The sequence below is a fragment of the Gorilla gorilla genome, chromosome 9 (genome assembly GCF_029281585.2).
Source record: "Gorilla gorilla gorilla isolate KB3781 chromosome 9, NHGRI_mGorGor1-v2.1_pri, whole genome shotgun sequence".
Taxonomy (NCBI): domain Eukaryota; kingdom Metazoa; phylum Chordata; class Mammalia; order Primates; family Hominidae; genus Gorilla; species Gorilla gorilla.
Window position 1 is genome coordinate 125216768 of NC_073233.2, and position 26024 is coordinate 125242791.

Genomic DNA, 26024 nt, shown 5'->3' on the forward strand with positions numbered 1-26024 from the left:
GGAACCTTAATCTCGTAGCAGGGTCTATGTGATTCTGAGGGAGCAGGCACAAAACACTGGTGAAGTAGCTAGTCAGAGAGCAAGCTGACCTCATGATAAACACTGCATGTGCTGCAAGCCTCGTTTATTTTCGTTTCTCCCCCCTCTTCTTCCCTGATGAATTTCATACAGTTTATAGGGACAGTTTCAAAATAACAGATTAACAGGAGGGAAAAACAGTTTATTTACATATGTGCAATGTGCATACACATGGAAGAACTCAGTGGTGGGTAACTCAAAGGAGTAGTTAGTTAGAATTTGGGGCCAATATACTATCTTACTAGATGAAGGGGAGAGAGGAGAAAGCCCCTAGTACTGGGAAAACAAATGACTTCTTTTTTTTTTTTTTTTTTTTTTTTGAGATGGAGACTTGCTCTTGTTGCCCAGGCTGGAGTGCAATGGCACAATCTTGGCTCACTGTAACCTCCGCCTCCTGGGTTCAAGAAGTTCTCCTGCCTCAGCTTCCTGAGTAGCTGGGATTACAGGTGCCCACTACCACACTCGGCTAATTTTTTTTTTTTGTATTTTTAGTAGAGACGAGGTTTCACCCTGTTGGGCCTGGCTAGTCTCGAACTCCTGACCTTAGGTTATCTGCCCACCTTGGCCTCCCAAAGTTCTGGGATTACAGGCGTGAGCGACTGTGCCCAGCCATGACTCTTTTTTTTTTTTTTTTTTTTTTTTTTGAGACAGAGTTTTACTCTTGTTGCCCAGGCCAGAGTGCAATGGGACAATCTCAGCTCACTGCAACCTCCGCTTCCCGGGTTCAAGCAGTTCTTCTGCCTTAGCCTCCCAAGTAGAACACAGATGGGCGCCATGATGTCTGGCTAATTTTTGTACATATTTTTTTTTTCTAGAGACGGGGTTTTGCCATGTTGGCCAGGCTGGTCTTGAACTCCTGACCTCAAGTGATCCACCCACCTCAGCCTCCAGAAACAACTGAGATTACAGGTGTGAGCCACTGCACCTGGCCTAGTGGCACATTTTTCAAGATAGGCCATATGATAGGCTACAAAACAAGTCTTAATATTTTTTAAAATAGAAATAATATTAAATGTTTTCTCAGACCCTAGCAGTATAAAACTAGAAATCAATTTGAAGAGGAACTCTCAAACCTATAGAAATTAGAAGTTAAACAACCTGTCCTGAATGATCTTTGAGTTAACAAGGAAATCAAGATAGAAATTAAAATTTTTAAAAAATGATTGATAACGGTGACAGAAGTTATCAAAATCTCAGATACAGCAAAAGCAATACTAAGAGGGAAGTTTATAGTGCCAAATGCCTTCATCAAAAAGACAGATCACAAATTGACAGTCTAATAATATCACACCTCAAGGAACTAAAAAAACAGGAAGAAACCAAACCCAAAGCTAGCAGAAGAAAAGAAATAACAAAGAACAGAACTAAACAAAATTGAAACCAAAAAATACAAAGGATCAATAAAATTAAAAGTTGTTTCTTTGAAACGATAAACAAGAATAATAGACCATTAGGTAGATTAGCTGTGAGAGGATTCAAATAAACTTAGTCAAAAATGAAAATGGGGATACCGTAACTGATACCACGGAAATAGAAAAGATCATCTGAGACTACTGTGAACACATTTATGTATACAAACCAGAAAACCTAGATGAACTGGATAAATTCCTGGAAACACACAGCCCCCCAAGCTTGAATCAGGAAGAAATAGAAATCTTGAACAGACCAATAGCAAGTAGTTTGATTGAATCAGTAATTTAAAAAATCTCCCAACCAAGACATCCCAGGTCCAGATGGACTCACAGCCAAATTGTACCAGACATTCAAAGAACTGATACCAATACTACTGGAACTATTCCAAAAGATCAAGAAGGAGGGAATCCTCTCTAACTCATTCTACAAAGCCAGTCTCACCCTGATACCAAAGCCAGGAAAGGACACAACAAAAAAAGAAAACTGCAGACCAGTATCCCTCATGAACATAGATGCAAAAGTCCTCAACAAAGTACTAGCAAAACCAAATTGAACAGCATATCAAAAAGATAATTCAGCACAATCAAGTGGGCTTCATCCCAGTGAGGCAGGGATGGCTCAGCATACACAAATCAATAAATGTGATTCACCACGTAAACCGAATTGAAAACCATATGATCATTTCAATAGATGTAGAAAAAGCATTTGATAAAATCCTGTATCCCTTTGTGGTAAAAAACCCTCAACAAATTAGGCACAGAAGGAACATACCTCAAAATAATAAAAGCCATATATGACAAACTCACAGCCACCATCATACTGAAGAGAGAAAAGCTGAAAGCATTCCCCCTCAGAACTGGAACAAGGCCAGGCACAATGGCTCATGCTTGTAATCCCAGAGCTTTGGGAGGCCAGTTCAGGAAGATCACTTGAGTCCAGGAGTTCCAGACCAGCTTGGGCAATATAGTGGGACTCTTTCTCTCAAAAAATTAAAAAATTTGCTGGGCATGATGATACATGCTTATAGTCCCAGTTACTCAGGAATTTGAGGTGGGAGTTCAGGAGTTCAAGGTTACAGTGAGTTATGATCATGCCAGTGTACTCCAGCCTGGGCAATACAGTGAAACCCTCTCTCTAAAAAAAAGAAAATAAGAAAATAATTTCTTAACCGTTTTTGCTATTGTTGCACATAGTTCCTTTTGTTAGATCCCAGTGAGGTGAATGTGGCAAAAAACCCAAAGGAAAAGATTTTTTGTTTGTGAATATGTGGAATGTTTCCATTGACATAAGAGGATTTTTCTAATATAAGTTTATATTTGTAGTTGACAATGTGTTTAATGAAAGTTAGAGATGTTCAGTGAGCATCTATAATCTTCAAGGATAACATCAGTCACAGAAGGCAACTGTCATGTTTTCCTACAATTATCCGATTGTCAGAGTGAATAATAGGCTAGATGGATTGACTCTGTAATGTATTTCACATATTTTTATGGTAAGAGCATTCTGACTCTTCATATATTTTGGAACTGAGGGCATATGTGTTGGAGCAAGGAAACACAGCTGCCTATAAAATCTTTGTCTAAAGAATTATTAGGCTGGGTATAGTGGCTCACACTTGTAATTCTAGCACTTTGGGAGGCTGAGGCTGGTGGATCACCTGAGGTTAGGAGTTCAAGACCACCCTGACCAACATGGCAAAACCCTGTTTCTACTAAAAATACAAAAATTAGCCAGATGTGGTGGTATGCATCTGTAGTCCCAGCTACTTGGGAGGCTAAGGCAGGAGAATTGCCTGAACCTGGGAGGTGGAGGTTGCAGTGAGCTGAGATCCCGCCGGTGTACTCCAGCTTGGGTGACAGTCTTAAAAAAAAAAATTGTTAGATAATGTGTTTTCTGCTAGGAAGTTAATTTGGGGAAGCAATACCCGGCGATTAAGGCAGAAAATGCCCACCTACTTCTCATTTCTAACAGATGAATATACCTTGTCAGTAGAGGGCTGATAATGTCAGAGATTGAATAAGTGTGTAACACACACACACAGACACACCCCCTCTCTACCTATACATGAAATAGAGAACCAGGGATATGTGGAGAATTGGGTCAAAAGCAAGAATATGTGAGAGGAAAGGGCCTCATAAACTTCTGTTAAGCAGATTGCTCTCTTTCGTATATGTAAGGTTACTACAAAAACAGAAGGGGAATAAAAGTTTCTCTCACTGAAGAAAAGTGGGGCCAGGCGTGGTGGCTCACGCCTATAATCCCAGCACTTTGGGAGGCTGAGGTGGGTGGATCACCTGAGGTTAGGAGTTTGAGACCAGCCTGGCCAACATGGCAAAACCCCATCTCTACTAAAAATACAAAAAAAAATTAGCTGAGCATGGTGGTGGGTGCCTGTAATCCAGGTACTCGGGAGGCTGAGGCAGGAGACTCATTTGAACCTGAGAGGTGGAGGCTGCAGTGAGCCAAGATCATGTCACTGCACTCCAGACTGGGCAGCAGATAGAGACTCCCTCTCAAAAAAAAAAAAGAAAAGAAAAGTGGGAACATTTCTCTTAAGATGTAACTCTTGGCCGGGCGCAGAGGCTCACACCTGTAATCCCAGCACTTTGGGAGGCCGAGGCGGGTGGATCACGAGGTCAGGAGATCAAGACCATCCTGGCTAACATGGTGAAACCTTGTCTCTACTAAAAATACAAAAAATTAGGTGGGTGTGGTGGCACGTGCCTGTAGTACCACCTACTCGGGAGGCTGAGGCAGGAGAATCGCTTGAACCCAGGAGGCGGAGGATGCCATGAGCCAAGATCACGCCATTGCACTCTAGCCTGGGCGACAGAGTGAGACTGTCTCAAAAAAAAACAAAACATGTAACTCTTCCCAAGCTTTTCTTCTTATTTTATTTTTACTTTTCTAAAATGTCAGGGAGATAATTTAAGTATTTTCATCCTATTCTGTCCACTGATCTTGGTAATCCAGGCTTCCAGCTATAAAACTTACCACCATCAAATGTAATATAAGGAAATTCCTTTGCCGGCTGTGTTGCTTAATGGCCTCTATAGTTCTGAGTAGGGTGATCACCCATCCCAGTTTTAGCACTGAAAGTCATCCATCCTGGGAAATCCCTCAGTACTGGGCAAACCAGGACAGTTGGTCACTGTCATGCTGAGTGGGGGGAAAGCATGTAAGGAGGGAGGAAACCAAAGAAAATGAGAAGTCCTGAGGTATGAAGAGAACATTTTTTTCCTTTTGAAACATATTTACTATAGCTAGGAAAACTTGAAAATTAATAAACTTGTATCACTGTGCTTAGTAGCGAATTAGTGATTTGCTGCATTAAGGATGAATATTAAGTAGGCCTCTGGCCAGGCACAGTAGCCTGTAATCCCAGCACTGTGGGAGGCCGAGGTGGCAGGATCACTTGATCCCAGGAGTTTGAGAACAGCCTGTAGAACAAAGTGAGACCCCTGTCTCTACAAAAAATAATAAGTAAGCATCAGCGAGGCGTGGTGGCTTGTGTCTGTAGTCCCAGCAACTTGGGAGGCTAAGGCAAGAAGATTGCTTGAGCCCAGGGGGCTGAGGCTGCAGTGAACCAAGGTCATAGCACTGTACTCTGGTCTGGGCAACAGAGTAAGACCCTGTCTATAAAAAACAAACAAACAAAAAAGTGGACCCCTGTGTTTGGTCCTGCATTCATTCTTCAGGACCCATACTAAAAGACATGTTGGGAAATAAGAATGCAGAATGCCATAATGGTTTTGAATCCTCTTGAACGTAAAAGAACGTTCTGTCTTCAATGGAGGGTTTTTGTTCCAAGATGCAGTCTTTTTCCTGCTGTAGGTAACTTTATTTTAGCAAGTGGAGATACAAACTTTTTTTTTTTTTTTTTTTTTTTGAGACAGAGTCTCGCTTTGTAGCCTAGGCTGGAGTGCGGTGGTGCGATCTCAGCTCACTGCAACCTGCGCCTCCCAGGTTCAAGCAATTATCTTGCCTCACCCTTCTGAGTAGCTGGGACTACAGGCGTGCGCCATCACGCCCAGCTAATTTTTGTATTTTTAGTAGAGATGGGGTTTCACCATGCTGGCCAGACTGGTCTCAAACTCCTGATTTCAAGTGATCTGCCCATCTTGGACTTCCAAAGTGCTGGGATTACAGGTGTCAGCCACCACGCCCGGTCACAACATTTTTACTTTCAAATATAGGGCAATTATGCAACTGCAGACCACTGTAGACATTATTTGTCTGTATCTATATTTGATACTTATACTCCAGCTCTCTTTTGATTAGCAAAGAAGAAAGAAGAAAGAAAAATAAGTATAGTTAATACTTAGAGTAAGACTTCCTGTAACATACTTGGCTGACCAATTTTGGGTTGTACTTTTGCCCTGGTATCTCTCAACAAGCTTATCTTTCTTCCTTAGTCTTGTTCTTGGTTTCTTATCTTACAGAGAGGTGTGGGAAATGGAACTGGATAGACTGAAGAATCAGGATGGCGAAATAAATAGGAACATTATGGAAGAGACTGAACGGGCCTGGAAGGCAGAGGTGAGAAGAGGAGCTGATATCTTGAAAGTCTTAGTTTCAGGCTTCCAGATGGTATCTACTTTTGGCATAGTAATAGGAGAGCCAGTAAGCATTTGTTTTCACTACCTAGAGGTACCTTTGTGTATGTAAAATTAATAAAGTATTTATATGTGTGTGGCTTCCTTAGATCTTATCACTAGAGAGCCGAAAAGAGTTACTGGTACTGAAACTAGAAGAAGCAGAAAAAGAGGCAGAATTGCACCTTACTTACCTCAAGTAAGTACCTTTCTGTTCTAGAGCTTTAATTGTTTTGCAGTTTGTTTGTTTGTTTGTTTAGGTTTTTTCATTCCTAGGCCAGCTAGTCTGGCACTTATTCTATCTCACAGGAATTGTAAGGCTATCTCTGTCTGCAGTAGCAATTGCTCAGTGATTTTTCCTCTCACATTCTAAAGTTCTGTACTGTAACTCTTCCCTGCTACAGTTTTATAGTTTTGCATTTTTTAATGTTTTGTTTCCATTTGGATAAACACTATCTGTTAAAGCCAGACGTAATAGCATGCTCCTGTAATCCCAGCCCTTTGGGAGGTCGAGGCAGGAGGATCACTTGTGCCCAGGAGGCCGAGGCTGCAGTGAGCTTTGATTGCATCACTGCACTCCAGCCTAGGTGACAGTGAGACCCTGTCTCTAAAAAATAAAAAATAACCAGCATCTGTTAACCTATAAAGCATAACAATGATCTTTGGAGATTCATTTCCTATGTAGTCATTTATTTTCTTTCTGCCATGGAACTTGGAGGACCCCTGTGGCATTTTCAGGCAGACAAGAACCCTCTCTCTGTTGTTGGTTCTCTTTCTCAATTACTTAAAAGATACTGGAGTTAAAGTGAGGCAAAGGAATTCGAATCTTGGGCTTCTCCTGCACCTGCTCCCACCTCTTCTCAATGGCAATTAGCCAGCTACTATTTTGCTTTTGCTATCTCAGAGAATTAGGAATAGGGCTTTTTTTTTTTTAATGACAGGGTCTCCCTCTGTTGTGCAGTGGTGCCATCTTGGCTCACTGCAACCTCCGTCTCCTGAGCACAAGCCATCCTCCTACCTCAGCCTGCCAAGTAGCTGGGACTATAGGCGCGAGCCACCACACCTGGCTAATTTTGCATTTTTTTAAGAGACAGGGTTTAGCCACATTGCCCAGGCTGGTCTAGAACTCCTGAGCTCAAGTGATCTGCCCGCCTTGGCCTCTTTTGTGCTGGGATTACAGGCGTGAGTCACTGTGCCTAGCAGGGCTTTCTTTAAATCTGTAAATTCCTGTTGGTTTCTTGAAAGGTCTACTCCCCCAACACTGGAGACAGTTCGTTCCAAACAGGAGTGGGAGACGAGACTGAATGGAGTTCGGATAATGAAAAAGAATGTTCGTGTAAGTGTATCTATGAGTCATCATTCAGTCAGTGTTAGTCTGTGCTTAACACTTCCAGCAATTGGGAGGTAGCCTTTTGCATTGCCATCTGGGGCCTATCCTACTATTCCTTTTGTTTTCCTGATAATGGATGGTGCTGTCTTTCTAGAGAGCCTCAGTCGTTCAGCAGTAAAAATAATCCCTTTTTTTTTAGGACCAATTTAATAGTCATATCCAGTTAGTGAGGAACGGAGCCAAGCTGAGCAGCCTTCCTCAAATCCCTACTCCCACGTTACCTCCACCCCCATCAGAGGTAAGAGAGTGGCTTTGGGGGGAAGTTCACCTTTCTGTGTTGGTAGCAGCAGAGTCTTCTGCGTGTTCTTTTTATGAAGATATTGGGACCATCCCTATTCAGTGCAAGAGTTGTTCATTGATTTCTTCTCCAGTTTCCTAAACTTTCTTTTTCTTCCTTTCTCTCTCGTCCTCTACTTCTCCTCTGCAGACAGACTTCATGCTTCAGGTGTTTCAACCCAGTCCCTCTCTGGCTCCTCGGATGCCCTTCTCCATTGGGCAGGTCACAATGCCCATGGTTATGCCCAGTGCAGATCCCCGCTCCTTGTCTTTCCCAATCCTGAACCCTGCCCTTTCCCAGCCCAGCCAGCCTTCCTCACCCCTTCCTGGCTCCCATGGCAGAAATAGCCCTGGCTTGGGTTCCCTTGTCAGCCCCCACGGTCCACACATGCCCCCTGCCGCCTCCATCCCGCCTCCCCCAGGCTTGGGCGGTGTTAAGGCTTCTGCTGAAACTCCCCGGCCCCAACCAGTAGACAAACTGGAGAAGATCCTGGAGAAGCTGCTGACCCGGTTCCCACAGTGCAATAAGTAAGTACCTTCAAGGACTGATTCAGATGTCTTTTATCAGAGAAATGCTTATGGGTTAAAATAGAGGAGGTTACATGGGTGTTCCCCATGGGTATAGCATAGGCTTTCTCTCCCTCAACATTTTTTTTTCTCAGGGCCCAGATGACCAACATTCTTCAGCAGATCAAGACAGCACGTACCACCATGGCAGGCCTGACCATGGAGGAACTTATCCAGTTGGTTGCTGCACGACTGGCAGAACATGAGCGGGTGGCAGCAAGTACTCAGGTGAGAAAAGCCACTTGGGAGAGAACTTAGGCCTGTTGAGGGCTGGGGAAGAGGTAGATTTCAGAAAAATGTGGGTGGGAAGAAGCATTCCAGTCAGAGGTAGCTAGTCTGCTTTTTTCCTTTGCTGGACTGGGAAATAAGTGATTTTTGTGATATGCTCTGTTACTCAGACTCTCTTCCCTTACTCTGACAATGTTTCTACCTACAGCCACTTGGTCGCATCCGGGCCTTGTTCCCTGCTCCACTGGCCCAAATCAGTACCCCAATGTTCTTGCCTTCTGCCCAAGTTTCATATCCTGGAAGGTCTTCACATGTAAGACTCTTTTTCTTTGAACACTGTGATATGGAGAAGCTGGAGGTGAGGAAGGAGTGGGTTTACAGGTGGAGTGCAGGAAGAAACCATCAGTTGGGTTATTTGCAGCCCTACTGGGAAAATGCAAATATTTTAGGCAAGAATCTATATTTGGATTTTTATTTCTTTTGATATAAATCTTTTTGCTGCATGGAATTATGGGCGTAAAAGGCAAGGAGACCCAGAGGTTCCTTACCTTTTGACCATGCCGCCTCTGTTCTACAGGCTCCAGCCACCTGTAAGCTATGTTTAATGTGCCAGAAACTCGTCCAGCCCAGTGAGCTGCATCCAATGGCGTGTACCCATGTATTGCACAAGGAGGTAGGTGTTACAGACCTTCCTCATTTTCTACACTTTTTCTTCTGACAGCTAAAATAATTTTTCTTTCTCATTTTCTACTCTTTTTTTTCCCTGACAGCTAAAATAACTTTTCTTTTACTGTGTTGGTGCTCATCATTAATATCTTTTTTTGTTTGTTTGTTTTTGTTTTTTTTTTAGACAGAGTCTCGCTGTGTTGCCCAGGCTGGAGTGCAGTGGTGTGATCTCAGCTCACTGCAACCTCCACCTCTCAGGTTCAAGTGATTCTCCTGCCTCAGCCTCCTGAGTAGCTGGGACTACAGGCACCCGCCAACATGCCTGGCTAATTTTTGTATTTTTAGTAGAGACAGGGTTTCACCATATTGGCCAGGCTGGTCTCGAACTCCTGACCTTGTGATCTGCCCATCTCAGCCTCCCAAAGTGTTGGGAGTACAGGCGTGAGCCACCGTGCCCAGCCTTTTTCTTGTTTTGTTTTTTGAGATAGGGTTTATTTCTGTTGCCCAGACTGGAATGCAGTGGCACGATTATAGCTCACTATAGCCTCAATCTCCTAGGCTCAAGGTGCTTCAGTCTCCTGAGTAGCTGAGATTACAGGCACATGCCATCATGCCCAGCTAATTTTTTTTTTTTCTTTTTTAGTAGAGACAAGGTCTTGTTATGTTGCCCAGGCTGGTCTCAAACTGCTGGGCTCAGGTGATCCTCCTGCCTCAGCCTCCCAAAGTGCTGGGATTACATGCGTGAGCCACTGCACCTGGTCTCTAATATCTAATCATAAGGTTTTCAGTAAACTGTGGCTTAAACATGAGCAGAATTCAGAATACTGCAGTTAGGATCTCAGCTTTTTACCCCATTCCCTTCAGGGGACTGGATAAGCAATTCATACTGCGCACTAAATAACTTTCTTGGAAAATTGACAATGAGTGATAATAATCCCACATATCTAACTATTGTTCAAAATATAGCATTGTCAGAAGACTTTGCCTAGATGAGAGGAATGGAATGGAGGACCTGAGTATGAGATTAGTAACTCCATTAACAGAACAGCTTGGAGGGCTTGCCGGTTAGAGATTATCTTCACAGACTGACAAGTCATTCCTATTTTTTTATGTTGCCAGCAGAGTTAAGTCTCTTAGTAGCAGGGATGATTCCCTCTTAACAACATTTTGTTTTGTTCATTTTGCTTTTCCAAGAGGTAGAAACTGAATTTACATCTAAATTCTTGGTAAGAAAAATTCCTGAATAAGATTTGAGGGTGTCAGGTCTTAGAACAGAGATGCTCATCTCAGGCAAAATGGATCCTAAGGGGGAGCAAGCCACAGTAGACATTCAACAAAAAGCAGCATCATGAACACTTTCATCAGCTCATTGTTAATGTTCCTCATAAAAAGGACAGGTTCACTTGCACTGAGGATTCTTTTAGGGTAAGAGCCATTGAATAGCCCTTCTTGGGGCCAGGCGTGGTGGCTCACACCTGTAATCCCAGCACTTTGGGAGGCTGAGGCAGGCAGATCACTTGAGGCCAGGAGTTCGAGACCAGCCTGGCCAACAAAGTGAAACCCCATCTCTACTAAAAATACAAAAATTAGCCAGGAATGGTGGTGAACGCCTGTAATCCCAGCTACTCGGGAGGCTGAGGCAGGAGAATAGCTTGAACCCAGGAAACAGAGGTTCCAGTGAGCTGAGATCACACCACTGCACGCCAGCCTGGGCAATAGAGTGAGACTCTGTCTCAAAAAAAGAAAAAAGAACAACAACAAAAAAAGCCCCTCTTGTACCTCAGTGTAAGAACTTTTCTGACTTAGGCCTTGTTGAACCTTATTGGCATTCTCTCCTTCCTTCCCTTTGTTTTTCCAGATAAACCTGAGGTGTGTCTTTCTTTCTTTCCAGTGTATCAAATTCTGGGCCCAGACCAACACAAATGACACTTGTCCCTTTTGTCCAACTCTTAAATGACGGACCTGACTGGGGAGGAAGAAGAAGAGAAACTGATGTGAACAGGAAGCGCGGGTTCAAGATTTCTAAAACTCTATATTTATACAGTGACATATACTCATGCCATGTACATTTTTATTATATAGGTAATGTGTGTATAGAAAGTCTGTATTCCAATGTTCGTAAATGAAAGTATGTATATTATGCAGAAACAGTCTGTTCCCCCTCATCTTGCAATTCCTTTGGGGGATGCAGATTGTAGGGAAGATGATGTTTAGTTTGGCCTTGAAATTATGATATCCCTGCCCAGGGCTGTTTTCAAGTACAATATAAAAACCACCTAGGAACCTGCTGTTGCTCTAAGGCCATTCTGCTTTGGTTTGGCTCAGCCTCTAGTCCATTTCCTTAAGGCTCATGTATGCAGATTTAAAGCCTGGTGCTCACTCACTGTCCAACCAGTTGCCTTGCTTACTGAAAGCCTCCAGAAGCCTCAGTATTGTTTTAGCCACTCTACTCCAAATGGATAAAATGAGACTCTGATTGAGGAAAAAAAAGTAACCCTAGTAGTTTGACTTCTTATTGAATATTTTACTGTGTTAACACTCATTATTTATACAGACATTAGGTTTACAGAATATTCTGTTTTACATCACCAAAATTCACAGTCCGAGAATAACAACATAACCAGGTCCCAATTCCTCCATGCACCCCACAAGCTTCTGTCCACCCTATTTTCTGGACAGAAATTAGCACAACCCACAGGTTTTTCCTGGGCCAAGTCTTCCTTTGCTGCCACTGGCTTGGCTTCTAATCAAGCTCTGACAGGCCAACATTGTGAAGTCCTCACCCTTTCCCATTCACTTCTGGTCTCCTAGTCTAGCTAATCCCCCTCCCCCTGAAGGTTAAGGCAGTTGGTTCACAACCAAGTTGTTTGGTGACCTTGGGTGAGCTCCAGACAGGCACTGGGGTGAGGAGATGTCTGTGCAAAATTACTTGTAGAATGATCTTGGGATGCTGGATTTTAATTTTTGAAGCAAGAAAGTTAGGGGGGGACATATTTCCTGTCCTGGGAAAAATGGAGACCAAAGTGATACTAAGAAAGTAGTTTGGATTTCAAATTTATAAATCACTTGCTCTGTGGGTAGCTACCAGGAACTAGATCATTTTCCACCTCTGCTTATTGTACTTCTTAATTTTAGGTTTTATACCTGGGAAAGCTGTGACTCTGTTAGAGCTTTGAATCTTTTCCTATCCTTTTATCTTTACTCCTACAGGGAATGGCCTCAGTTCCCTTCTCTTTTAGAATTAAGTAAAAACTAAGAGTTAACTTTTTAAAAAAACTGACTCCAGGGAAAGGACATTATTATATCACCAATAGCTGATTTTTTTTTCCATTCTGGGACCTAAAATGCTTACAGGTACTAGCAGTACATGTCGGATAGCAAAGACTTTTCCTTTCAGACCCAACTAAATGATCTCTCTGCCTTTGATACTCTTTTCCTTCTTTGTCTTTCATCCTTGCCTGTCACCTCACAGATGGATGCTTTCTCATTTCTCTTGCCTCACTTGCCCAGGTTTATTGACTAGCGTCAGTTTAAGGAGCTGGACTTCCTGGGACCTCCTTGGCATCTTGTAGGGTGATTGGAGTGGCCTGAGTACTCAGCTCTTCAGAGGTCAGGTGACCCACTTTCTTTGGTTAATGAAATGTTACTGTCTCCAGGTTAGTAGCTGTCATGAACAGGAAAGGTGGCAAAATGGAAGACCAGTTCTGTTGTTCTTTTTGTTTAGGGGATGCGTTTTTTATCTTGTAATCTTAAGATTTCCTCTCCCCTCAACTTTACAGCAGCCTTAGGCCACCTGCCGTATTTTTCAGTATCCCCTGCAAATTTAGAAATTGAAAATGAGTGTAAAGCATATTGTTTCTTTTCCAAAATCCTTTGAAGCCAAAGGAGTAAAGAAAGAAAAAAGGAAGGGGTGAGGAGGGGGCTTAACTGCTTCCCAGTAAAGACCCTGGAAAGCCCACTCTTGCAGGAGGGTAAGTGTTTTGGAGAGTTGTGCATGGGAGCGAGCGCCTCAGTGTTACTCTTTCTTGTTCAGGATCAGTCAGAAAGCAACACGAGTGTTGGCGACCCCTGTTCTCCCTTCTCCCTCTGTCCACTGGCCTGCAATGATAAAAGACATGCAGACCAATGGGAAAGGCCCCAAATGCAGTGAGTGGAGAATGGGACAGTCATTTTTCAGGAGCAGAATTTAAAAATAGAGATGTATAATGCATATTTTTACAAGCAAGAAGCTGTTGTTAAGACTTTTTTTTACACTTAGAGTTTATAATTTTGGGGCAGGAAGGAAGTAACTGTAAAAAGAAAAACAAGTGCAAGTTTTCCTTAAAAAAATAATAGGCTGATGGGACTTGCTATTGAAGAGGTTGAGTTTTATGCCCTGGAAAGGGCTGGGAAAAAGCCAGTTTTTCCCAACGTGGGTATAAATTATAAAGCAAAATGTGGCATTTTCACTTCATGGTAGCAGTTCTGAAAGTTTATTTACACAGTAAGTTCCGAGCTAGAAGTGGACAGTCTCCAGTCTTCCTGTCAGACTCTGTAGTTATGGGGTGTTCCCAGTCAGCCAAAGCAGCACCAAGTGCAGTGGGAATGAAGAGAACCCAGATAAAAAACTGACTCAGTATTCTTGTTTTATTGGTTTATGGCTTGTGGGCAGCTGGCTGAGGCCAGGAACACCAGAGGCCCTCCTTGTATTTCCCTCTCCCTTATCAGGTAATTCCACACTTAGCAGGTCCCATACCTGGAAGGAGTGGGTTGACCAGGTAGGAGTAGGATGCAGTGGGTATACTAGGAAAACCCAGCTCTTCCCACTAACACTGGTACCGTAGTTTACTATGCTAGAACTGATAGGGAGGTAATGAACTTGGTGCCCACTACCTAGCCCAAGAACCAGCCTGGGTACCCACGTACCATTAGGAGCGGGGAGGGGAAGAACAGGATAGGGGAAAAAGATGACCTTCATCAAGGAGCTCTTGTGGTGGAGGACATAAGGAAGCCCTGAGGCTGCCATCCTTTCTCCAGGCAGCCTTGATACTGAAGGCAGTGATGTTAGAGCCATAAAGCACTGTATTTCTCATACTCTTGGTATAATGCTAGTGCCACTGTGTGATGCTTTAGTCAAATAAATGGAGGGGCCATTAGAGAGGGTAGGAAGGCAATGAAACCACTCTGAATTATGTAAAGATCTTGCTACTTCTTATAGCCTAACAGGAAGAAATCCAGGCAGGGGTTATAGGGCATCAGCTGTTGAATGAATCTTCAACATTATGCTTTTAAGGATTAGATAGAAGAGGTCTCCTACCTATTCCTTTTAGCACCTTGGCTGCAAAGCTCCAGAGGAAGATTTGGGGGAAAGAGTGAGCCTGTGACCAGGAAGACAGAGCCCAGCCCTGCTATAGTCCAGTTGCTCTCCCACAGGGCACCTGGAGCTTAGGGGGTTAGGATATTTCAGTGCTACCTATCATATGTAGAATAAAGGGTGGTTCAGATAGAGACAATGAAATTAATATGGCAGAAATTCATGTGTTAAGTGGAACTTCTTAGTGGGCACTTCATTTAAGAGAGCTAAAAAAGAGCTCTTTGGCTAGATAAGCCCTTCCCATCTCACTTTTGGTCAGGCTGCAACCACAGAAAAGAAAACATTGAAAACAACACCCATCTTCTGAGATGGGATGCTATCTTGGAGATGAGGTCTAAAACTAGGACTGGTGAGTGGTTGTGTTTCTGCCTTTCCTAGCTTTGATCCCACTATTCCCTGTCTTTGTACTCCCTCTCCTTCTCCTCTTTCCAACCGCCCCCATTTGTATAAATATTCAATCTAGTTTTTTTTTTTTTAATTCAAGAGGCAATCTTTGCACCAATGTTAGGCTTGTTTATACAGTCCCTGTCTCTAAAGCAAATAGCAAACTGTGCATCCTCTCCTACTGACTTTGGCCAGCAGGGAAGCAAGCTTGGTCTCTTCTCTGCCAGGGTACCACAGGGACACACGCCAAGGTAACCTGCGTGTGATGCCAGTACTTCTGAAACTAAGAAAAGAAGAATACTTTGGGTTGGAGAATTTAAAGGAATGGTGGACAAAGGTTCAGGGCTGAAGTTTCAAGCAGCAGAATTTCCCGACTTAAATTTGAGGTGACCAAGAGTATTCCCGCCAGCAGAGTGCTTCTTCTCTTTTCTGTTTCCTACAGGTACAGTCCCTGGAACCCACCTTGCCAGCCTTTTCCTTCTTCTCCATCAAGGCAGAGGCATTTGGTGGGTGGGGAGGGTCCTGAGGTGCTCTGGCCACAGGTGCCATCTGTGTCTCCTACTTGTGACCAAAGTGAACCACGGAGGTGTGGTCCAGGGGAATCTCTATCTTCTGCCCATGGGCCTCCTCACTTCAGCAGGGAGATGTCATCAGCAAAGTCATCATGCTGCTGGCGCAGGCAGCGGAGGCAGCGCCACTGACACACCATGAGGCAGAGTGGCAGCATGAAGAGGGCGCAGATGGCAGCCATGACATAGGCTATGGTCATGAGGGTTGACTCATCTGTCTGTGGAATGTTGTAGCCACAGTCTTCCATGTCCAAGGTGACAAAAGGGCCTTCCACCGCTGCCGTCCTGAACTCATCGTGCACTGGGGAGAGGGCAAATGTGAATGGACAGCTCTCATTGTCATAGAGGAGTTAACAAAAAGAACTTCCTGATAGTGAGTCCTTGAAATTAGCCCATGCAGAAGCTATCTAATCTCCTTCCCAGGAGATATTTAGGAGCAGGCTGGGAAGCCAGCACCAGGTAGAGGCCTGTCTCCCCTCCCAAGTCACTGGGAGCAGCAGCCCTTCCTTGTATACCCAGCTGGTAGGAGTGATAACTAAAAGTCAGTAGTTCTGAGTTGACCAAAAGCCACCCCCTTGACCAAAAGCCACATCTAGTAAACTTAACTTTCTGCTGCTGAAATCCAACTGCAAAACCCTGCCACCTTTCTGAAGTAGCATTCAGCCTCACCATGTGGCAGCTGTCAGGGTCACTATAGACTCAGTCTGCTACCCTTGCATCAAGAGCTTCCCAAGGTACCCAGGTAGCTCTTGCTGCTCTGGGTTTCCAACAGAGGTTACCAATCCAGGCAGTGGTCATTATGGCAGGCAGTACAAAAAAAGGACGAGCATTGACACTAGCTTTTGCACAATTGTTGACTTGGGTTTGAGGCAACTGTTACTACCCTCCCCTAAACTGACAGGGACCCAGGTATACTAACTGTTGTTTGACAAGGAAAATATGGAGAGACTGACCCCAAACCCTCAGCTCTGGCACTCTCACCATGGCAAGTGCTGACAGCAAAGCCAATTCGTTTTCGGGCCCGATCAAAGACAACGTAGAAGCCCTCCATGATAACAGCTCCCATAACAGTGCCCGTGGATGACTGTGAGATGGCAAACTTGTAACAGTCGTCTTGGGACGTGGCCACATCTTCCACTGGCCGCAGGTATTGCTAGGGGTAAACAATCACAGGGTGAGTGTCTTCCTCACTCTCCTTCACCCCATCTCTGCCTTCTAGGCATCTATGCCCTTCCCTTTACCATCCCTGAGCTCTAACGGGTTTTCTGAGACCCCTTTACTGCTGGACACTACTCATCTGTTTTGTCTTCCAAGTTCTGGCAAGCCATACCTGCTCACTGTCTCCCAGTGTGTACTTTTAAGAGAGATCCCCCTGACTCAGGCTGGGACATACCTGCGGAAGGATGGTGATGCGGAAGGACTGGTTGGTAACCTCACCCATTAGGTAGAGTGAGATGACTGGGAAAATGTTCCAAGGGGTGGTGCCTGCTTGCCAGCACACCAGCTGCTCTCCTAGCCAGAAACCATCAGGGAACTTCTCCGTCTGTGTTGGCAAGAAGGGGATAACAATGAGGAAAAGCCTCTTTATCATCTCGCCCCTCCCATGTTCAGATACATTAACTGGGCCCTTCATTTGCTTTTCCAGTGAAATATCTAAAGTGGGGAGGGGTAAACCAACCAGAGGATTACAGGAAGAGAGTGGGAGTGTGATGTCAAACTTTTGTACCGGGGGATTGTGTGATGAGCAAAGTGACAGCCATAAAGGGGAAGAGTTTTTTGTTTGTTTGTTTTTGAAACAGCGTCTCACTCTGTTGCCCAGGCTGGAGTGCAGTGGCGCGATCATGGCTCACCGCAACCTCCACCATCCTGAGTTAAAGTGATTCTCCTGTCTCAGCCCCCTGAGTAGCTAGGATTACAGGCGCGCGCCACCACACCCAGCTAATTTTTGTACTTTTAGTAGAGATGGGATTTCACCCTGTTGGTCAGGCTGGTCTTGAACTCCTGACCTAGTGATCTACCCACCTTGGCCTCCCAAAGTGCTGGGATTACAGGCGTGAGCCACCACGCCTGGCTAGGGGAAGAGTGTTTTAAGAGCTCTGAGTAGAAGGGTCTTAAGTGCAGACATCTTGGCTGTTGCTGAAGAATGTGACTCTCACCGCCTCCCTCTGACACTGTACCATCTCTTTTACCCCCATCCTTAGTCCACTCACGGAGGAGGCTGCCTTGATGGATTTGACTGCAGCTTCAAACACTTTCTTGGGCAAACGAAGGTTGGTGGTGCCACTGTCCACAATGCTTTTGTCATAGTTGTACTAAGAGGGAAAAGAGAGAGTTAGAAGAGTCAAAAGGTTTTTGATGCTGGGCTCTGGGCAGTAGGGGGTTACTGCTGGGGCCCCAGCTGGGTTGGCATCTTGGCTTTGGCACCTCCTAAGTGTACCTGCTTGGACAAGTTAACCTCTGTGCCTCAGTTTCTTCATCTCTAAAGTGAGGATAAAAATAGCACCTACCTAAAAGGGTTATTGTAAGGATTAAATAAATCAGCAATGTAAAGCACTTAGAATCGTGCCCAGCAGATAGAAGGCACTCGGTAAATGTTTATTCTTGTTATCTTGGGTGGGCAGGTAGTCTCCAAACTTGAAAATAAAAATACCTTGTATAGTGCTTTTAAATTTTCTTTTCTTTTCTTTTTTTTTTTTTTTTCGAGATGGAGTGTAGCTCTGTCACCCAGGCTGGAGTACAGTGGCGTGATCTCGGCTCACTCTAACCTCTGCCTCCTGGATTCAAACCATTCTTTTGCCTCAGCCTCCCAAGTAGCTGGGACTACAGGTGCCTGCCACCACGCCTGGCTATTTTTAGTAGAGATGGGGTTTCACCATGTTGACCAGGCTGGTCTCGAATTCCTGACCTCAAATGATCTGCCCCCGCCTTGGCCTCCCAGAGTGCTGGGATTACAGCCACGCCCAGCCGCTTTTAACTTTTCTCAGTACATTTATATCTATTCTAATTTAACACACGTAAGAATCTAGGGAAGGAAGACATAAATGATTTAGTTACCTTTTATTGAGTACTGCCAACCACAGAGATAAACACTTTACACATTATCTCTGATATTCTGAGAAAGTTGTTTTTACGTGTTTTGCAGATAAGGAAACTGAGACACAGAATAGTAACTGGCCTAAGGGTACATAGCTAGTACAAATCAGAGCTAGATTCAGATCTGGGTCTTCCCGACTCCAAAGACAAGACTCTTCATTCTATCACCCTGTCTCACAAAAGACTTGCCCAAGGCTACGAAGCAAGGCAGTGACTAGAGTCCAGACATCAGAACTAGTTCCATGGTTTTTTTTCACTACCAGTCCCTAGGCCCCAAACCGCAGATCCTGCTGTGTGACCATTAAGCCCCTGACTGTTCTAGGCTCAACTTCCAACCCTGTCTGCAGGTCCTATTACCTCTGCCTCATCCTCCCAACATGATAACCAGAGTCTTCCTTCACATTGTACTGCCTACCCCCTTATGTTCCCTGGCTCTCCCTTGGTTTTATTACCTCCTTGCAGTCCATTTTCAGATCCTGTCCATTGATCTCCACCCGCACAATGATCACCTCATAATACCACTCCCGCCGGATGGGTGTATACCAGAGACCGCCTGTGTACAGCGAGTGGTCGATACCTCCAATGATCTAGGGAAAAAAAGAGGCAGGTACCCGTGTCCTGGCACAGAAGGAGAGTGAGTCCCCCAAGGACCAAGCAATAAGATCAGTGATTTCTTGGGGAGGCAAGGTCTTCTACAGGCTACCCTTTTCATCTTCCTGCTTCTAAACAAATCATACCCAAAGTGATTCCTAGTTTCTTAAATGTGTTCAGGAGAAAAGACTTTCCGGGATTTTTAATTATTTGTTTCAGAATCATACAGCCCTTGATATAAAGTTATTTAAATCTAAACTGCCACAATAAATGTTGAATGAATGATTATTTGTTTATATTATAAGTTTTATTTTCTCTGCTTATTGGAGAACCATTCACCATTGTTCTAATTAATTAATAAATAGACAAACTTCTTATATCTCTGCCTTCTGACCATCAAACTGAATAACTTTAATTTAACAGGTCTTATTTTCATTTCCTTTGAAATTTTCCTAATTGCCTTCCTTTCCAAGTTTACCATAGGTGCCTTGATTCCTTTCTGGAATAACGCAAAAAAGAAAAGAATGGAAAAATAAAGTAAGGGTAGGGAATATAAAGAGGTTCCTCCTGATTCTAAGTATCGAGCCAAAACTGTGGTGTAGCTTTCAGGAAGGGGGGAGGATGGCACCCATCTCTCCCTCAATGCCAGGACCTCCCCTCTCTGAGGACCTACTCACCATGCTCCCTCCGACAGAGGCCAGCACTTCAGACTGGTTGAGGGGGAAGCCAGCACCACAAAGCTGCAGGGAGAAGAGGTTGGGAACGTGGGTCTGCTTTACCAGAGAGTCAAAGAAAGGCTCCAGGGAGTCGTCAGGCTTTGGCAGAAAGAGACAAGGAGTGAGTCCTCATACGGCCCTAAAGACAGAGGCCAGCTTCCTGTCTAAACTGGAAGGCAAATTTGAAGGCTTGGGGGATGCTCCTTGGGAAAGACCATCTTAAGGCACTGAGATTTGGCAGAGGAAGGGTTAGCAGGAGCCCTGGCAATACAAACAGGACAGTATTGATAGGTTGACAGATTCATAGATCTTTTTTTTTTTTGAGACAGAGTTTTGCTCTTGTTGCCCAAGCTGGAGTGCAATGGTGCGATCTCGGCTCACTGCAACCTTCACCTCCTGGGTTCAAGTGATTCTCGTGCCTCAGCCTCCTGAGTAGCTGGGATTATAGGCATGCGCCAACATGCCCGGCTAATTTCTGTGTTTTCAGTAGAGATGGGGTAGATGGGGTTTCACCATGTTGGTCAGGCTGGTCTTGAACTTCTGACCTCAGGTCATCCGCTCGCCTTGGCCTCCCAAAGTGCTGGGATTACAGGTGTGAGCCACCACGCCTGGCCAGGTTCATATATCTTTGATCCCCCTATGCCTAACCTGCTTCACATTTATGGGGGCCTTTATTGAAGATCTTAGAGTGGCCGGTCGCAGTGGTTCATGCCTGTAATCCCAGCACTTAGGAAGGCCGAGGTGAGCGGATCACCTGCGGTCAGGAGTTTGAGACCAGCCTGGCTAAGATGATGAAACCCCATTTCTACTAAAAATAGAAAAAATTAGCCGGGCGTCATGGTGGGCGCCTATAATCCCAGCTACTCGGGAGGCTGAGGCAGGAAAATCGCTTGAACCCAGGAGGTGGAGGTTGCAGTGAGCCAAGATTGCACCATTGCACTCCAGCTTGGGCAACAAGAGTGAAACTCCATCTCAAAAAAAAAAAAGATCTTAAGGGTACGTAGAAAGCACAGCCTATTCTTGTACCTATCACAGCTTCTGTCACTATGGTTCTGCCCTCTATAGGGCTAAAATTTAGACTGCCACCCTATACCCCTGTTAAATAATCCTTTAAACTGATTGTTGCCCTCCTTCCGCTAATTCCCCTTCTCTCTCCTAATTCCTTCTCTGTGTAGTGCAGTGTGCAAACAGTGTGTAGGGCCAAGCCCTGTTCCTCTCACCCTGGCAATCTCAGCATAGGCCAGCCCCAGGATGCCTTCCCAGTTGGAGCCGTTGATGAAGAACTTGTCTGATTCAGTGATGGCAGCAATGTTGGCACGCACAGTGACGTTGGGGCCATGGGGGATGCTTACCAGGTCGGTGCCCAGCTCCCCTTCCCACTTGCCCTGGGTGTAGGGCACATACACACCCTTCCGGAGGTCCCGGTATGTGCTGGACCTGTGGAAAGAAGGCAGAGATGTGTGGATGCATAACCACAACTGGTATAAGGATCTAAGTTAAACTTACTCCCAAACGCCACCTTATCTCATCTCAGGGGAATCCTAGAGTCTGCTTTCAGGCTGCTCAGCAAAACATCCCTAGACTCACCACCCAGAACAGAGTGTAAAGTGGGCTTGCAGATAGATGAAGGGAACCATTGGTGAGGCTTGCTCTCCTATCTGTTGCTCATATTCCTAGATCTTGAGCTCAGGCCCTGTGAAGAACAAGCCTGGGCTTTGTGCATTGTGCCTGCTGCTGCTGCTGCTGCTGCAGGGACAGCTAGTGGGCATCTCTTCCGCCCTCTGGCTCCGTCAAGCTCCCAGAGAAAAGGAACCATTGACTCTCTTACTGCCTTGGAACCTAGTGGTACCATCCGAGTGGTAGAGAAAGTGCCAGGCAGGGTGAATGTGGAACCTCTATAGCAAGTTCTAGAGAAGGGGTTTGTACAAGCATCTCAGAAAAGTAGGTTGGTATTACACACCACTTCTGTGAAACGTGCTCAACATGTGGCAGCCCCACCTGTGTTTAATCACACCACTAACCAGGGCTTCTGTGTGTGGTGGGGGCAGTGATGGAACTGGAACGAGGAACTGGAATGAATGCCCTTTCATCGATCCTACCTGTGCCCTCCTCCCTGACTGCTTCTTTTAGATCGGGACATTAGAGGAAACAGGGAAGGTGCGTTTTGCAGCTGCCTACAAGTCCAAGAATAGGATTTAAGCCTCTACTCACGTTTGCACACACTGATGTCTCAGACATTGGTGTCCTCTCATCCCTTCTTCTTCCTGCTTTTATGCTAAGGGGGCTTCCAGATTACCCCTCACTGCCTCTTATCTTAAAGCCCACTTCAACCCCCCTTTCACCAGTCCCCCACTTTCACCAGTCCTCTTCAACCCCCCTTTCACCAGTAAGCAGAATCCAACTGGTGGCACCCTGGGTGGTGCATGGAGGAGATATTTCAGCTTTCAGTTCCGATACTGGTCTAGGCAGAGGGGTTTATGGAAGACCCTTTCCTTCATGTCCTTGGACTATGCAAAGCCACCTAGAGTGGCCCCTGGGTAAGAACACAGCAAGGGGAGCCATCACTGAGGCCTGTTCAGCTTAGACTTAGCTGGTGTTAGAGAACTGAGAGACACCGAGGGGATGTGGGGTTTTCGTCTCCCCATTCAGGCAGAGAAAATGGGCCCCCTAAGATTGTTCTGTGAGCTATGGGCTCTTCTTCCTTTCCCTCCCGCAGGAGGCTGCCCTGTCTCAGCACTGAAGCACTTCCTGGCTACCTCTCAATTCACCCTTTCCCATGGTATAGCTCCTCTCACCACCCACTTCACCCTGTCTCTCCTGGTCACTGTCTTTTTTTCACCCTTCCCCTTCCCTGGCAAGAAGAAAATCTGAGGATCAACTCTTTCTCTCTGTACCCCTCCCCTGACCCTTCTTAGCCCTGGATCCTTGGAAAAGGTACTTCCCCCGGGCTCTCCCCAGGACTCACAGCTGCCTCTGGTAGTAGCGATGCAGGAAGGGGTGGGGGGCAGCACCCACTGCAAAGTTACTGCTGCCTGTATCCACCAGGATGTTGAGCTGTCAGAGAAAGGGGAGAGAAAAGACAGTATAGACAGGAGGCTTCGGTCACACCACCTTTATTATCCCTCACGCCCCAGCCACAGTCTGCCCCTTAGAATGTCCAGAGTGAAGCTCCACGATGCAGGACTGGTCCAGGCTGGCACCCGTTACCACCACGACCACAGACAGGACCTGGGGTCCTGTGGTGCTGCAGGGGCCAAAGGAACACTTCCCCTGTGCCCTCTGAAGGTCTGCTGAAAAACCAACTGAAAAAAGGCAGATTAGTAGAAGAACTAATATGCAAGGGAGTAAAAAAAATATAGGAAGTCAAAGAGATAGCCAGATGGTTGATGATTTTATACCATCTTGAGGTTACAGAAAGAATGGGAGCTTGGGCAAGGTGCAGTGGCTTACCCCTGTAATCCCAGCACTATGGGAGGCTGAGGCAGGTGGATCACCTGAGGTGAGGAGTTTGAGACCAGCCTGGCCAACAGGGCGAAACTCTGTCTCTACTAAAAATACAAAAATTAGCTGGGCATGGTGGCACATGCCTGTAGTCCCAGCTACTCAAGAGGCTGAGGCATGAGACTCACTTGACCCTGGGAGGTGGAGGTTGCAGTGAACTGAGACCATGCCACTGCACTCCAGCCTGAGCGACAGAGACCCTGTCTCAACAAAAAAAGAAAAAAAAAGGGACTTGGACTTTGGCAAAAATAGTTATGGGAGGGATAAACGGAGGCCAGGCCAGTAAAAGTGGTCTTTTTATATGAATGAAACCTCATAGGTAACACCCCTCAGAGAAAACAGGTGATGTATGTGTCTTTCAGACCTTTAAACATGTCAGACTTTCAGTTAATCTTTCCTAGATTTGGACCAGGGAGGGCCTCAGAGAAAGCCAGGTGGCATCAATGCAGATTCTCTGCAGATGCAAATCTCCCTCAAAAGCCAGCTTTGCAGGGCCACTTCTGTGTGCTGGCCCTCTGACAGCCGACTCAAAATACGTCAAAGTAGTATATTCTGGGGTAAAATATCTTGGTTTCCTTTGGCACCCTCAACATGGCCTTAGAAATGCTGTGTCTGAGGCCAGCACAGTGGCTCACAACTGTAATCCCAACACTTTGGGAGGCTAAGGCGGGTGGATCACTTGAGGTCAGGAGTTCAAGACCAGCCTGGTGAATGTAGTAAAATCCCATCTCTACTAAAAATACAAAGATTAGCCGGGTGTGGTGATGCACGCCTATAATCCCAGCTACTTGGGAGGCTGAGGCAGGAGAATCACTTGAACTCAGGAGGCGGAGGTTGCAGTGAGCCGAAATTACACCACTGCACTCCGGCCTGGACGAGAGCAACACTCCGTCTCAAAAAAAAAAAAAAAAAAAAAAGGAAATGCTGTGTCTACTTCAGTCTATGGAGTCATAACAGTTTGTGCGTCGTCTCAGAGCTATGTGGTGTGTGTGCTGTCTCTGTTCCCATGTCTCTCTACCGTCACATCGCCCCTGCTCACTGTGTACCTGACTGATTCTGTCTTCAGAGCCCCCTGCTCCTTTTCTGTTCTCCTAGGAAGCAGTCTGGCTTATCCCCTCCAGCTCAGAGAAGACCTATTCTAGGAGCTGTACTGGTCAGGGGACCTGTGGGGACCAGGAGGGCACATCAGTGTCCATGCGTGTGGTTCTGTCCCTGCCACCAGAATGTGGCTCCCCTTCTGTCTCACAGGTGACACAGACCTAGGAATCCTACTGTCAGAAATAGTGGGGAGCCAGGAGCCCCATAAAATGTCCTGGTGAAAACCCATCTTGTCAGGGCCCTGGATTTGGCTAAGTGAAGATGGACAGGTGTCTTGGTGTTCCCTTCTGTCCAGCTCTTTCTAGCATCACTTCTTTTTTTTGAGACGGAGTTTCGCTCTTGTTACCCAGGCTGGAGTGCAATGGCACGATCTCGGCTCACTGCAGCCTCCGCCTCCTGGGTTCAAGTGATTCTCCTGTCTCAGTCTCCTGAGTAGCTGGGATTACAAGTGTGCGCTACCATGCAGGGCTAATTTTTGTATTTTTAGTAGAGACGAGGTTTCACAATGTTGGCCAGGCTGGTCTCGAACTCCTGACTTCAGGTGATCCACCTGCCTTGGCCTCCCAAAGTGCTGAGGCGTGAGCTACTGCCCGGCCTCTAGCATCACTTCTACTTGGCCCTTTCTTCCTCCTTTGATGGCCTGACCCCACCTTCAGTCAGACCAGAGCCATTTTTTGAAAGTCTACTATATCCTCACAGGCAAAAAAAGGAAAGGCCCCACCCTCAGAAAAATGGTAATTTGTAAGTTGCATCTCGCCTCTTGCCGACTTTCCATCACCTCAGGTTCTCCTCTGCCCCAGGGGCCTTCATTTCTGTATCTTCTCTCCTCAGTCCAGTGAAATCAACTGACTTCAGTTTTGGTGCAGGACCTGACCCTGTCACCTTGAGCAGATCACTGTGCTTCTCTGGACTTCAGTTTCGTCCTCTCTGCCAGATCCTCTCTGGCTCCTTCCTGCTCTCCGTGGTGCCTCTGTGGCTGTGCTGACTGCGCCCTCCCCCAGTGCCTGCTTAGACTTCCTGGCCTCCTCACATCCCCAAAGACTCCTCTGACAATCTCCTGGCCCTCAGACCTTGTCTCCTCCCTCCTTCCCAGCCCCCCACTCCTGGCCTGGTTTCCATTCCCCTCTTCCCCTACCTCTACCCGTGGTCTCTCTCCCCGGTCTCTGGGCAGCCACCAGCTCCAGATGCTGTGCTTTCAGAGAAAATCAATAGAGCCGGGAGGCTCAGCAGTTCAGATGAAATCAACCAGGTTAATGATTAAGAAGGCCTCTTCACCCACCCTCTCCCCAGGAACCCTCTTCCCCATTCTCAGGACTCAGCTCCCAGCATGGGGGGCTGGCCTCATATTACAGGGCTCCCTGCTATCACTGGACCCCAAAGAAAGAGGATCTCCTCCACAACAAGTCTCTGTGGCCTGTGCAAGGGAGGGAACATCCGGCAAGTTCTAAGCAAATATGGCTACTGCTTTACACTGGAGTGGAGCTTTGACCTGGGGGATCCTGCTGT

The 26024-nt window shown here is 45.8% G+C and overlaps 2 protein-coding genes across 4 annotated transcripts in view; one reads left to right on the forward strand and one right to left on the reverse strand.

The window, feature by feature from the left end:
* RNF214 (ring finger protein 214) overlaps nucleotides 1-19501 on the forward strand; it is a 62500-nt gene extending 42999 nt beyond the window's left edge. For both annotated transcript variants that reach the window (XM_004052193.4, XM_055355004.2), the window contains exons 7-15: nucleotides 5934-6030; nucleotides 6197-6285; nucleotides 7332-7422; nucleotides 7616-7714; nucleotides 7904-8280; nucleotides 8415-8547; nucleotides 8756-8860; nucleotides 9125-9220; nucleotides 11105-19501. In XM_004052193.4, coding sequence (XP_004052241.1) covers nucleotides 5934-6030; nucleotides 6197-6285; nucleotides 7332-7422; nucleotides 7616-7714; nucleotides 7904-8280; nucleotides 8415-8547; nucleotides 8756-8860; nucleotides 9125-9220; nucleotides 11105-11170 — 1153 coding nt within the window. In that variant the 3' untranslated portion in view covers nucleotides 11171-19501. The remainder of the gene's footprint in view (nucleotides 1-5933; nucleotides 6031-6196; nucleotides 6286-7331; nucleotides 7423-7615; nucleotides 7715-7903; nucleotides 8281-8414; nucleotides 8548-8755; nucleotides 8861-9124; nucleotides 9221-11104) is intronic.
* The window catches only part of BACE1 (beta-secretase 1), a 30551-nt gene continuing 16243 nt past the window's right edge, over nucleotides 11717-26024 (reverse strand). The window contains exons 2-9 of one of the 2 annotated variants that reach the window (XM_019036150.4): nucleotides 22885-22973; nucleotides 21140-21356; nucleotides 19881-20018; nucleotides 19065-19199; nucleotides 17730-17831; nucleotides 16913-17062; nucleotides 16501-16672; nucleotides 11717-15820 (exon numbers count right to left, since the gene is read on the reverse strand). In XM_019036150.4, coding sequence (XP_018891695.2) covers nucleotides 15579-15820; nucleotides 16501-16672; nucleotides 16913-17062; nucleotides 17730-17831; nucleotides 19065-19199; nucleotides 19881-20018; nucleotides 21140-21356; nucleotides 22885-22973 — 1245 coding nt within the window. In that variant the 3' untranslated portion in view covers nucleotides 11717-15578. Of the gene's footprint in view, nucleotides 15821-16500; nucleotides 16673-16912; nucleotides 17063-17729; nucleotides 17832-19064; nucleotides 19200-19880; nucleotides 20019-21139; nucleotides 21357-21506; nucleotides 21591-22884; nucleotides 22974-26024 lie in introns of those variants that run through there. The other variant, XM_019036152.4, reaches the window with a different exon arrangement.